Genomic DNA, 12,710 nt, shown 5'->3' on the forward strand with positions numbered 1-12,710 from the left:
TGCAGAAGTGTTTTCTTGTACTCTGTGTGACACTTACCGCTGTGGATGCCGATACGCAGGCGGAGCTGCTGGTTGGGCCGGTGACGGATCTGGAAGGATCGAACCGCTTCCAGCAAAGCCAGAGACATGCGGGCGATCTCACGGGCGTGGAGTTTACCGTTCCTCACAGGGAGACCGGACACCACCATGTATGCATCACCGATGGTCTCCACCTGGGGGCGCAACAAAGACATTTTACACATTGGTACAGTTTCTGCAACTATTATTTTATAATGCATCATCAAGGTTGTCACATGACACTTCACATTCACAGTGACATGACTTCTTATATAATTCAAGACAAATTTGCTTACCCCATTGGCAGATTTTTTTTTTGCTTGTTTAAAGCTCAAATTACTTTAAATTGTATTTTTTTGTCTAAAAACTAGACTTACTTTCTTAGGTCATTTTGCTCATCAAGAAAGTACATCTTAATTTAAGACTTTTTAGATATTTATACAGAAAACAAGACAAAATACAAAGTAAGAAAGTCCAGATGGAACTATTATTTTATAATGCATCATTAAGTAAGAATACGGTAAGAATATTATTTTAGATTTTTACTCTTATTTAAAATATCCATGAAGAAAATATCCAAATGTTCAAACTCTCAAAAAATGTCTTTATCCAGAGGATACATTTTTAAAAGTGTGTGTGACTTAAATACTCAAGGAAACATACTTAGGAGGAAACATACAATTTTTAATATTATGTTATTTTAAACCCATATAAGAAGTCATCCAAAATTACCCCAGTAAATTTCTGCCATTTTCAGCACTGTGTATACTATGTTCTCGTCACTCTCAGGCACCATATAATACATGAATTGTATATTGACTACATAGGCCTACAAAATGACAAGAAAAAAGCTAGATTTTAACAGGATGGAAATAAAAAGCTGATGCTAGAGACTAAAAATCAGCGTTATTATGTGTAAACAAATGTTTATTTTTGCATTTTGATACACAAATTGTCAAAAAATGGTCCAAAGTGGTCACTGAGGCAGTATCTTTTAAAAAGGTGCTAATTAATGTACGTATAGAAGTAAGGAAAAAAGTATTTGAACACACTGCTATTTTGCAAGTTCTCCCACTTAGAAATCATGGAGGGGTCTGAAATTGTCATCGTATGTGCATGTCCACTGTGTGAGACATAATCTAAAAAAAAATCCAGAAATCACAATGTATGATTTTTTATTTATTTGTATGATACAGCTTGAAATAAGTATTTGAACACCTGTCTATCAGCTAGAATTCTGACCCTCAAAGACCTGTTAGTCTGCCTTTAAAATGTCCACCTCCACTCCATTTATTATCCTAAATTAGATGCACCTGTTTGAGGTTGTTAACTGCATAAAGACACCTGTCCACCCCATACAATCAGTAAGAATCCAACTACTAACATGGCCAAGATCAAAAAGCTGCCCAAAGACACTAGAGACAAAATTGTATACCTCCACAAGGCTGCAAATTGTCAAGCAGCTTGGTGAAAAAAGGTCCACTGTTGGAGCAATCATTAGATAATGGAAGAAGCTAAACACGACTGTCAATCTCCTCCTGGACTGGCGCTCCATGCAAGATCTCACCTCGTGGGGTCTCAATGATCCTAAGAAAGGTGAGAAATCAGCCCAGAACTACACGGGAGGAGCTGGTCAATGACCTGAAAAGAGCTGGGACCACCGTTTCCAAGGTTACTGTTGGTAATACACTAAGACGTCATGGTTTGAAATCATGCATGGCACAGAAGGTTCCCCTGCTTAAACCAGCACATGTCCAGGTCCATCTTAAGTTTGCCAATGACTACTTGGATGATCCAGAGGAGTCATGGGAGAAAGTCATGTGGTCAGATGAGGCCAAAATAAAACTTTTTGGTCATAATTCCACTAAACGTGTTTTTGGGAAACAACCTCCTTCCCTCAGTTAGAGCATTGAAGATGGGTCGAGGCTGGGTCTTCCAACATGACAATGACTCGAAGTACACAGCCAGGATAACCAAGGAGTAGCTCTGTAAGAAGCATATCAAGGTTCTGGTGTGGCTTGCCAGTCTCCAGACCTAAACCCAACATGTGGAGGAGTGGGCCAAAATCCCTCCTGCAGTGTGTGTAAACCTGGTGAAAAACTCCAGGAAATGTTTGACCTCTGTAATTGCAAACAAAGGCTACTGTACCAAATATTAACATTGACTTTCTCAGGTGTTCAAATATTTATTTGCAGCTGTATCATACAAATAAATAGTTAAAAAATCATACATTGTGATTTCTGGAATTTTTTTAGATTATGTCTCTCACAGTGGACATGCACCTTTGATGACAATTTCAGACCCCTCCACGATTTCTAAGTGGGAGAACTTGCAAAATAGCAGGGTGTTCAAATACTTTTTTCCTCACTGTATGTATACATTTGTTACCAGTATGTACCTGAGGTACTATTATATTATGAACTCTTTTGGACTAGATGTGTACTTGTTGAAGGGGTACCACCCAGTAGCGGAGTGGCCATCGGGAGAGTCGGGACATTTCTTTGACAAAAAATATTTTCAAATGAACTGTATTCTTACAGTTATTCAAAGATGCACACATTATTCCGGATATGATTTGAATATTAGACGAGATAATATAACGGCAATGCACGTCTCATATGCCATTAAATATCCACATAACTTAATATGACAGCATAATGAAATGAATAAAAAGACAAGGAAGCAGGATTGGCATGTAAATTGTATTATTATTAGCGGGAAAAAAGGAATATTACTGAAATAAACTCTGAGGTAATGCGCCAAACACGTTAAAATAAATAAGCAATAACCGTGGAAAAAACATTATTATCTCTCAAAACTTTATATGACAAAAATTATCTTTAAAGGAAATATTCTTACAGTTATTCAAAGATGCACAAATTATTCCATATTACTCAGTTTATGAGCACCTTCATCTCTGGTCTCGCTCTGTTATGTAATAGCTGATTGAGGCGCGCATCTCCGTCTTTCAACCAGGTATCATTTTGTATAGTTACTCATTTAGGAAAATTAGCCATGATTAAATGATTTTATTAATATTATGAAAATGTTTTTTTTTTTTGGGCAAATTGATTACGATTTGTATTACCCTAGTTTTACTACAAATAGGCTACGAGACATTTTTTACCACGGAGGGCCGGTGGTATACGAAATTTCCCGGTAGATTTTTTTGGTCCCACTCCGCCCCTGGTACCACCCCAGTGACAGCTAGGGCATTTTTTTTAGCATTTTTTAAACATTTTTTTTCTTGTTCATGATCCAACTTATAGCACGGCTGTTTACCTCATAAGTAAGATAAGGAACATTAAATATTTCTTTGAAATATTTTATTAGCTGATTTTTAACTAATACAGACCATCCGCAAGGAAAACATGTTTAATTTCGGTTTTAAGATAAGACAAGACATTCAAATGTCACGAACACACTATTTGGTTACTCATTTGTAAATATAATGTTATTAAAATACATATTTATATTTAATTTTGTGTAATATTAAATTGTACCTTTCAAAATAAATTGCAGCATCCGGGTTACCATGTGTCATTAGTTGTCATGATCCTGTCAGCTTTGCATATCTTTGTTTTGTGTGCCAGGGTCATGACAGCCTTCACTGTTGTCTTGTTTTTGTGTGGAGAGTCACGTGGCTTGTGTTTTTGTGTGCGTTGTGCTCTCCTATCACTAGTCTTAGCCCCGCCCCTGTGTTCCTGTTAATTATTCTTTATAAGTTTACACTCTTCACCTCCGTGTCCTCGTTCCCTAGTTTAGTTCTTCCCTATTTAAAGCCATCGCTTTTGATGGTGTCGGATCATTGTGTGTGTCCCGCTCGACACCGTCATGGGTCCTGCCTGGTTTTGCCCTGACATATTATCAGTTGTATTCTTGCCTTGTTTACCCCCTCAAGGGTGTTTTTGTTATATAATAAAAGTATTTTTGGTTGAGAGCTGTCTGTGCTTGGGTTCTGTCCTCCCCTGCTCATGACATTAGTTTTCAGCAATTGTTATATGGGAATAACAAACATGTAAATGTTGCGACTGGCCAATCAAAATCAGACAGTTCATTTTGAGAGAACATGCATTCAGCATTACAGGAGTGACTGTGTCACTGAATAGCTAGTAAAGATAAAGACTGTCCCTAATTACCTTGTAGACGTCAAAATTGTCGATGATGGCATCAAAGCAAGTGTAGAGATCATTGAGCAGCGTCACCACCTGTTGCAATAGATAATCTGTTTTAACTAAGTATTCAGTGTGTCTGCTCAAAGAGCGTTTAGTAAATGAGCCCTGTTGACCTGCATTGGCGTGCTCTCAGCTGACAAGGCAGTGAAGCCCACAATGTCACTGAAATAGATGGTGACCGAGTCAAAGGCTTCAGCCTGGACCATCTCACCACGCTTGAGCTGCTCCGCCACTGAACTGGAACACAATACACAAAGAGTTTGAGAAAGGGCATGGACATTAAAAATGTCATTAAAACTAGAGATAATGTGTGTCTGGACTTACTGTGGGAGAATCTGATAGAGCAGAGCTTCAGCTTTACGTTTCTCTTCATGGTACGCCTGCGTCCTCTCCTCCACCAGCTCCTCCAGGTTATTGGCGTACTGCTCCATACGAGACAGGAGGTTATCCAGGATGTTAGATCCATACCCACTGTTGGGCAAACGCAAAAGATGTCTTTAGGTTTAGTGAACCTGGGCTCAATCCCAAGAAACACACATTCATACCATCCATACCTTAAATGCATTGTGAGTTACTTTGAATAAAAGCATGTGCTAAATGCATAAAGTCAATTCCTTGGCATATGAGGTCTTAAAGGACAAGTTCGGTATTTTACACTTACAGCCCTGTTTTCAGATTGTTTATGATGAAATAGAACGGTTTTGACTGAAATTTGGACATATGCGGCTGCCCCGAGAATTTTCGGGTGTTTGTTGTATGACCTCCCACCTCTACAATGCCTGTATAGGTGCACTGGAACAATCCTTCCTAAAATGCATTAAACTTTTGTTTACAAAGACATGAAACTCAGCGAGTGGTCAGGGGTGTTCACTGATATGTTCACACAAAAATCGCTGCAAAAGATGCTTTCCAACAGGTTTTATCGTAGTTTTTGTCCAACTCCATTGACTTGTATTAGATGTGCTGTGAGGTACGGTATTACTCCGCCGCGGGGAACCTTGTTTGTATTCTTGCAATTGGCAAAGGCGGATTATCGCCACCAACTGGGCTGGAGTGTCTATTATTCAAGCTCTTAACAGAAGAATGTACGGGTGTGAGGCGTTTGAAAAAATAGGTCCTCAAGATTACAACAAATGCTAAAACAGCTGTTGGAAAGCATCTTTTGCAGCGATTTTTGTGTGTGCATATCAGTGAACACCCCTGACCACTCGCTGAGTTTCACGTCTTTGTAAACGAAAGTTTAATGCATTTTAGGGAGGATTGTTCTAGTGCACCTATGCAGCAATTGTAGAGGTAGTGGGTGATACAACAGAAACCGAAAATTTTCGGGCCAGCATCATAAACAATCTGAAAACAGGGCTTTAAGTGTAAAAAACCGAACTTGTCCTTTAATAGCTATGTGTGAGGTACCGGTTGTTCTTGCGGAGCAGAACTTTAATCTGGTTGAATTCCGGTCTCTCGTTGACATCTTCGGACCAGCATCGCTGCATCAGCTGACCCATCTCTTCACTGTGGCTCTGGGGACACAGCATCGGTCGCAGGTATGGCCACTGGCCCTCTGATACACGCTCAATGATCTCTAAAAACACATTAACAGTTTATCTTTAATAAATCAAATCTTTAATGCTTTAATGAACATTCTCAACATTTTCCTCAAATTGTTAAGCTACAACTATTAAATTAGATAAATGCAGTATTTTTACTTGTACTCTCACACATTTGGAGTTAGACACATATAGCATTGGAAACAGTACAGGGGATCGCACACCGGCCGCCCAGCTCAGCGCCGTTCTAAAAAAATCAAACACATTGTTTTCTATGAGTATACGCACACCGGTGGCACCTGTCCGCGCTGCCCAGCTGTGACTAAGGAAGTTGCTCAATTCCCTGTCGCGCCACTCAAATAGTTTAACATTAAATAACATTTTATTTGTCCCAAATCATTTATGATTAACATAGCCTGCTAATGTATATTTTGCATCTTGAAGTAAACGCTATATGACTAAGCTCATGCTATTTAATGTGCACTTCCGGTTTACGATACCTCCGAGTTGTCATAGATGAGTCAGGGTGCCCATGCTGACCCCGGCCACTGCCGAAAGCGCCTACAATGGGCACCTGAGCATCAGAACTGGACCATAGAGTAATGAAAGAAGGTGGCCTGGTCTGATAAATCACATTGTCTGTTAAATCACGTGGTTGTGCGGATGCACTATGGGAAGAAGGCAAGCCGGAGGAGGCAATGTGATGCTTTAGGGAAAAATTCTGCCGGGAATCCTTGGGTCGTGCCATTCATGTGGATTTTACTTTGACATGTACCCCTACCTAAGCATTGTTGCAGACCATGTACACCAGGGGTCTTCAACTACTTTTCTTCAGGGGCCAGATTTTAAAATTGTAAATATGACGCGGGCCAAACTTTTACCCCTATAGTTACTTTTGATATATGTTTTACTTTTACCATATATGTGTGTGTGTTGTTGTCGATTTTGTTACTTTTGTTGTAGTATATTTGAAAAAACATATTAAAAACATGCATTTAAAAAAAAAAGAAATTTAAAAGCCTTTGAAATACTGAAAACTCATATTTTCTTTATTAATATTTAAAAACAATTGCTGTTTAACATGTTAATAATAAAAGTGTAAATTAAAAGATCAACACTCCTAAACATATTTTATAACTGTTTTTACTTTCATTAATTGTTACATGTCAAGTATTCACAACATATAGCCAGTCTTCTCCTAATGACTAAAATTGCACTACATGTTTTCTTTTTTAATATTTTATAGATATATAGGCTAAACAGCCTTTCCGTTGTACATTACATACAGATATAACTGTTGGGAGTTCGTCCCCTAGTGGCAGTCGTAATGAAAATGTAGTTTAATCGTAAATCTGTCATGGGAGAGAACCTTTAATCTACGAATATATGTATACTTAATAATTTACTTACCAGTAATTAAAGTATTCAAGTGTTACTGATAAAGTAAAACAAAAAATAATTAATAATTTTAATTTCGCACACAGTTTTGATTGGAACACACCGAAATACATCACTTCCGGTCGCCGCGTCACATGCGGTGTAGTCGCATAAGTTTATTTTCTTTAAAGCATCCAAAGCTCGAACTGGATCAGATAATTACGCACCCGTAGATGGTTGGCACCCCACACAGCCCCTTTCTGTGTTGTCTTGTACAGTGGAAAGGTAAAAGTAACCACGCTGAATTTAAATCAGACTATGGTCGTTTCTCAATAAGGCTGCAGCCTCCGGAGGTCGCATTTCCAGGCTGCATACGTCATTAAGTCTTATTTCAGAATTTTAACAATTATAAAGTTGACTATTATTCTTAGTTAATCGTGAATTTTTGTAATATACTTATGATTTGTGAATGTAATGCTCAGTTAACTTAAACTTGATGATGTATGCAGTCTGCACATGCGACCCCCGGAGGCTGCAGCCCTCCGACCGAGAAACGGCCAAAGGTGACCGGTGGGCCGGATAAAGATGATTGGCGGGCCGCACTTGGCCCACGGGCCGCCAGTTGAATAGCCCTGATGTACACCCTTTCATTAAACGGTATTCCCTGATAGCACTGGCATCTTTCAGTAGGATAATGTGCCCGGCCACAAATCAAAAATGGTTCTGGAATGATTTGAGGAATGGGTCAGAGCTGTTTGGTGGCAAAAGGGGGACCTACAATATTAGGCAAGTGGTCATAATGTTATGGCTGATCGGTGGCCCGAAACCAATAACAAAACCTCATTCAGGTCCAAAGACAACATGAATCCAAAGACAACATGACCCCTTTAACTATGGTACAGTCCCTGTAACACATTGCCAGTCATGGCTTATTCATTTACTCGTCCGCTCATTCTAATCTTTATTTTAATTACTCTTCCCACATTATGGTCCCATATGTTTGTCTCCTGCTCACAGTGGGACCTGATAATGACTGTATGTCTGGTATTCTCTCATTACTGCCTCTGACTCCCTGTAGAGCTGGCACAACTCCAGATAAAACTCATGTTGTGGTAATTATTTTTAATGCAATCATATCTCAAGCCGGGATTCCAACATGGGTCACGGAAATTGCGTCTGCACCATATATAAAATATTAAAAGAAAAGAGCCTTAGAAAAGTGATGCATAGTATTAGTGTGATTAGCTGCACAATCATTATAACACAAACACATTTTTTTAAAGAGCACCTATTTCAATGCTAAAAAACGTTATTTTGTGTATTTGGTATAATACAATGTGTTTGCGTGGTTTATGGTTAAAAAAAACACATTATTTTCCACATAACGTACATTTTTGTAGCTCCAGATTTCACTCCCCTCCTGAAACGCATGGATCTGAAATGCTCTCTGTCCCTGATTGGCCAGCTAACCTGTAAATTCTGATTGGCCTGAATTTGACGCTCCTTACCATGTTTGAAAGATTCGGTCACAATGCAATGCTAACAGGAGGTAACTTACAGGCTGTGAGTCTGAAGCGGGAGGAATTATGATAATGTCGGTCTTGTCTACATCACCAATCCCAGCAAGTAAACTGTTGCCTACAATCTGTGTGTTTGTTGTTGTCCAAGAAAAGAGATTACATTGGAGACAAATAACTCACTTCATAGTTTACTTTGGGGTTTGTACCTTTTGCATATCGTTAACATGTACTAATACACACTTATACACCAAAGGAAATGCATTTATGATTCACGTCAAATTTCGAATGAGAAAGCATAATGAGGTAACAACACCTGCACTTGCTAAGCTGCAATATTCACATATCTGACCCTGTCTGTGAATTTCAGCCTAAAGTCTCATTATCTAATTATAAGATAAGTTTGATTTTAAAAGAACAGCTTAGAGATTCTGTAAAATATCATCTTTTATGTTTCAAAAGGTGAATTGTTTTGGATTTTAAAACATATTTGATGCAGTTATGTGTGACCTCTGACCTTTGGGGCTATGAGAAGGTCCCTCAAGGTAAAAGACGCCCTTCAGTAGGGCGAGTTCCTGCAGGATAATGCCAAAGCTGTACACGTCTCCCTTTTGTGTTCCACATGGAGGTGGGCTTTCAGCACGAAGGAGCTCAGGGGCCGTCCAAAGCTTACCTACAAACACAGACCATGATGTTACTTCGAAACGTTTACGTATCTGCATATCTACGCTGTCAGGAAAAAAGGTTTATAACTGTACCTTTTCTGTCACTAGGGTGGTACCCTAAATTTACGTTTTGTACCTTTACAGGTACACTAAACATAATACAATGTTATATCTTTTTTTTACATGACTGGACCTTAATGATTAACCAAAAGGTACAACATTTCAATGTGTTGTATACTCATAAATGTACAAAAATGAGCTTTTGAGGGTACCACCTCACTGACGGGAAAAATACTTTATTTTTTTGACCATGTATGTGTTGTTTAAAGCCACCAGTACTCACGTGCGTAGTAGGCGTACGTGTCTTCCAAGTAGCTTTCTTTGCGGAAACTTTCCAGACCGTAATCCGTAATCTTTAGCACAAAGCGGCTGTCTACCACGCAGTTGGAAGACTTCAGATTGCCGTGGGAAATGATGACACTGTTGTGAAGGAACGCCATTCCCTGAGCGCGGAGAGATGACACTCTTACAAAGGCATATGACAGCATGCATCATATTTACCAACAAGAGCACAAATATTAGACTCTTTTGACACTGCTGTCAACCACATCTTTCATGTGGTTTTTTTTTATTTTACAATTGACTTTAAATATAAAATGCATTTCTTAAAATCACCTCTATAAAGTGTCACAATAAAATCTGACAAAAAAAAATGTTAAAGTCATTTCAGAGAATTATTTCTAAACATATTATAAATGTATTGCTGAAACACGTTACGAATACCGTGAACTGTGTAGAACTGAATTGTGGAGTTACACCATTAAACAGTTTTTCTGTGTTCATGATTATTTGGGCGGGGCTTAAATGAGCACCTAACACAATGCAAGCATCCATTCAGGTTGTAGCTGTATTTGACAATTGAGAGATACGGTAGCTTTCTTGCGAGTCGGTGTGGTTTCGGTGCCAAAAGTGGACACACCCCCAGTGTTTGAAAGCAGAAATGCTGCCTATTTTTCCAAGATTTTAATAATTTATTTTATTGACTTGGAGCTTTTATTAATAATTCAGATTTGTCTGGGTGGTTAATAACACATTTAATATTGAACTTTAAGAAATTCAATAGAAATTTAAAACAGAGAAATGGCTTTATTACAGCAAGACATATGAGATTCACTCACAATATAAGAATTTCTGATAAGACTTTCTCACCTTAACAATGTCATTGATCAGAGAATACCGAAACATCCAGTCAAGAGTGATTCCCTCACTTTCCATAAGATCCTACAGGTCACATGCACAAACACACACACATTTAAAAAGACATATATCAATTAAATTTACTCATAATAAAATGTGTTATTGACATGTGTGGTTTCTGTAACAATGACCGCTTTGTATTTTTCGTCTGTTTTGGCTGTGTGATTATGTTGGGACAGCACTTTTCCACTGCATAGTACGGCTCGGTACAGCTCACTTTTGGGGGGCGTCATTGCTAATTGCAAGATTAGCTTACCCTTGTGCGCCGCCAAGCAAACCAAGTGAAGTTGTCATCTGCACTTGTTGTACGAGTTCCCAAACTCCCTTTATAGCAGTGAAAAACATCAACATGCTGAAAATCACAAACACCATTCCATCTACATGCTCCATTGCTCCTGTTGTGTGTTTGTTTGTGTCGCATTTACTAAAACCTCATTCACACAGCACTTTGGTCCCAGAAAATACCTGTATACCACAACAGGCAATGTCTGCAAACTGGACTGAAGCAGATATCAGGTAGATCGTCACTAACGCTGGATTTCCACCAACTGCGAATTTGTTGCAGAGCGACTGCGTGCTGAAGTGACGAGGACCCATGAGGTCTCGCAAATTGACGTGATGATCGCGCGACATCTAGTTCTGTCTCCGCCCATTATGACGTTAAATTATGACGTTTTGCTGGACCAGCCCAGATCATGACACAAGATCTCGCAAATTCAGGTATGATCACGGGGTAAGTTACCTTCAGGGTTCCCACACCTTAGTTAACTTCAAATTCAATAACCTTTTAAGGACTTTCCGGGTCCGATACCCTTAAATTCAAGGACTAAATGCGGGAATACATTTCAAGTGAGAGGAAGGTTACATTGTTTTACCTTTAAAGATACATTGTTACAGTTCCCTTTTGAGGGAACTGGTGCTGCGTCACTGCGGTGACACTTTGGGGAAGTCTCCAAAGATAAGTGCATCTGAATGTGTATATCAAATTCAACCAATGGTGAGGCTTAACAACAAAGACGCGGGAGCCAGGAAGTATATAGCTATCTGAAATATTGCCAAAGACGGTGTTACAGGGACGCAGAAAGTATGGCAAGGGAGACGCAGCGTCTCGTTCCCTTCTAAGGGAACAACAGTTACATACGTAACCCGAGACGTTTTCATGTGTCAAACACAACTATGCAAAAAGGCATTTTGGTATCAACATTCGCATACAGAAGATAAAAGCATTTAAAGTGAACAGTTTAGCACATGTGTGCTTAAAAAGTCTAGAATTTTAATGATATTATCCTACACTACACAGGAAATAATGGATTTTTGTCCCCAGAAAACTTTCAATGACCTGTATCTATGTATGTATATTTTCAAAAACTTCCCAGAGCCTTGAATTTTCTCAAAAACTTTCAAGGATTTTAAGGACCCGTGGGAACCATGTACCTTAAATATTTTATGATGCTTCTTCTGTTTAAAAAAAAGCATTTATGTGTTCATGTTATTATTACCAAGTACAACATTACCACAATACTCTTGCATGTCAGCATGACATACACACGCTATTTATAGATCTACACTCTTGAAAATAGGCACTTGTTACTAAAAAGGTTCCTCACAGAAGCTGGGTTTCCATCAGCCTGATTTAATGCACATTTTAAAGTATCTCATAGAAAACGAGTAATGAAAACGCCAAATTTCAAATAAAAAGTCCCTTAATTCGCAAAAAACATTTTACGCTCGCTTGAGGTGGTTTTTGACTTATGCTATAAAGAGTAAAACCAGGAGGTGTAAACGCATTTGCCTTAATAAATTCAGACATTAAACCCACGAGACTGATCATCTAGCTGTTTCCGCTGACGTTGTCTTTACCATATATGGGGATCAACGTCATCGTAATGCCCTTGCTGCTAGTGCCTGCATCAAAAATGCTGCATTTCTTCTTTTGTGCACAGCATTAAAGCTGCCGTCGCAACTCTGGAGGATTGAGCTGATTTTAAATGTTTACAATTTCATGCCCCTCGCCCACTACCACCGAGCAACGTCCCTTCGAGCTCGTCCTCGTCAGTGCGTGTGCACCAGTATTATTGTGAACGCATACTTAGCAAGAATACTTTGATTACTTACATA

The 12,710-nt window shown here is 38.9% G+C and overlaps 1 protein-coding gene across 1 annotated transcript in view; it reads right to left on the bottom strand.

The window, feature by feature from the left end:
• Positions 1-12,710, bottom strand: part of npr1a (natriuretic peptide receptor 1a) — a 127,547-nt gene that overhangs the window by 1,444 nt on the left and 113,393 nt on the right. The window contains exons 13-20 of the mRNA XM_055219623.2: positions 10,545-10,616; positions 9,679-9,838; positions 9,188-9,343; positions 5,643-5,811; positions 4,557-4,703; positions 4,346-4,469; positions 4,197-4,265; positions 38-212 (exon numbers count right to left, since the gene is read on the bottom strand). Coding sequence (XP_055075598.2) covers positions 38-212; positions 4,197-4,265; positions 4,346-4,469; positions 4,557-4,703; positions 5,643-5,811; positions 9,188-9,343; positions 9,679-9,838; positions 10,545-10,616 — 1,072 coding nt within the window. The remainder of the gene's footprint in view (positions 1-37; positions 213-4,196; positions 4,266-4,345; positions 4,470-4,556; positions 4,704-5,642; positions 5,812-9,187; positions 9,344-9,678; positions 9,839-10,544; positions 10,617-12,710) is intronic.

This window comes from Misgurnus anguillicaudatus, chromosome 20 (assembly GCF_027580225.2).
Source record: "Misgurnus anguillicaudatus chromosome 20, ASM2758022v2, whole genome shotgun sequence".
NCBI classification, from domain to species: domain Eukaryota; kingdom Metazoa; phylum Chordata; class Actinopteri; order Cypriniformes; family Cobitidae; genus Misgurnus; species Misgurnus anguillicaudatus.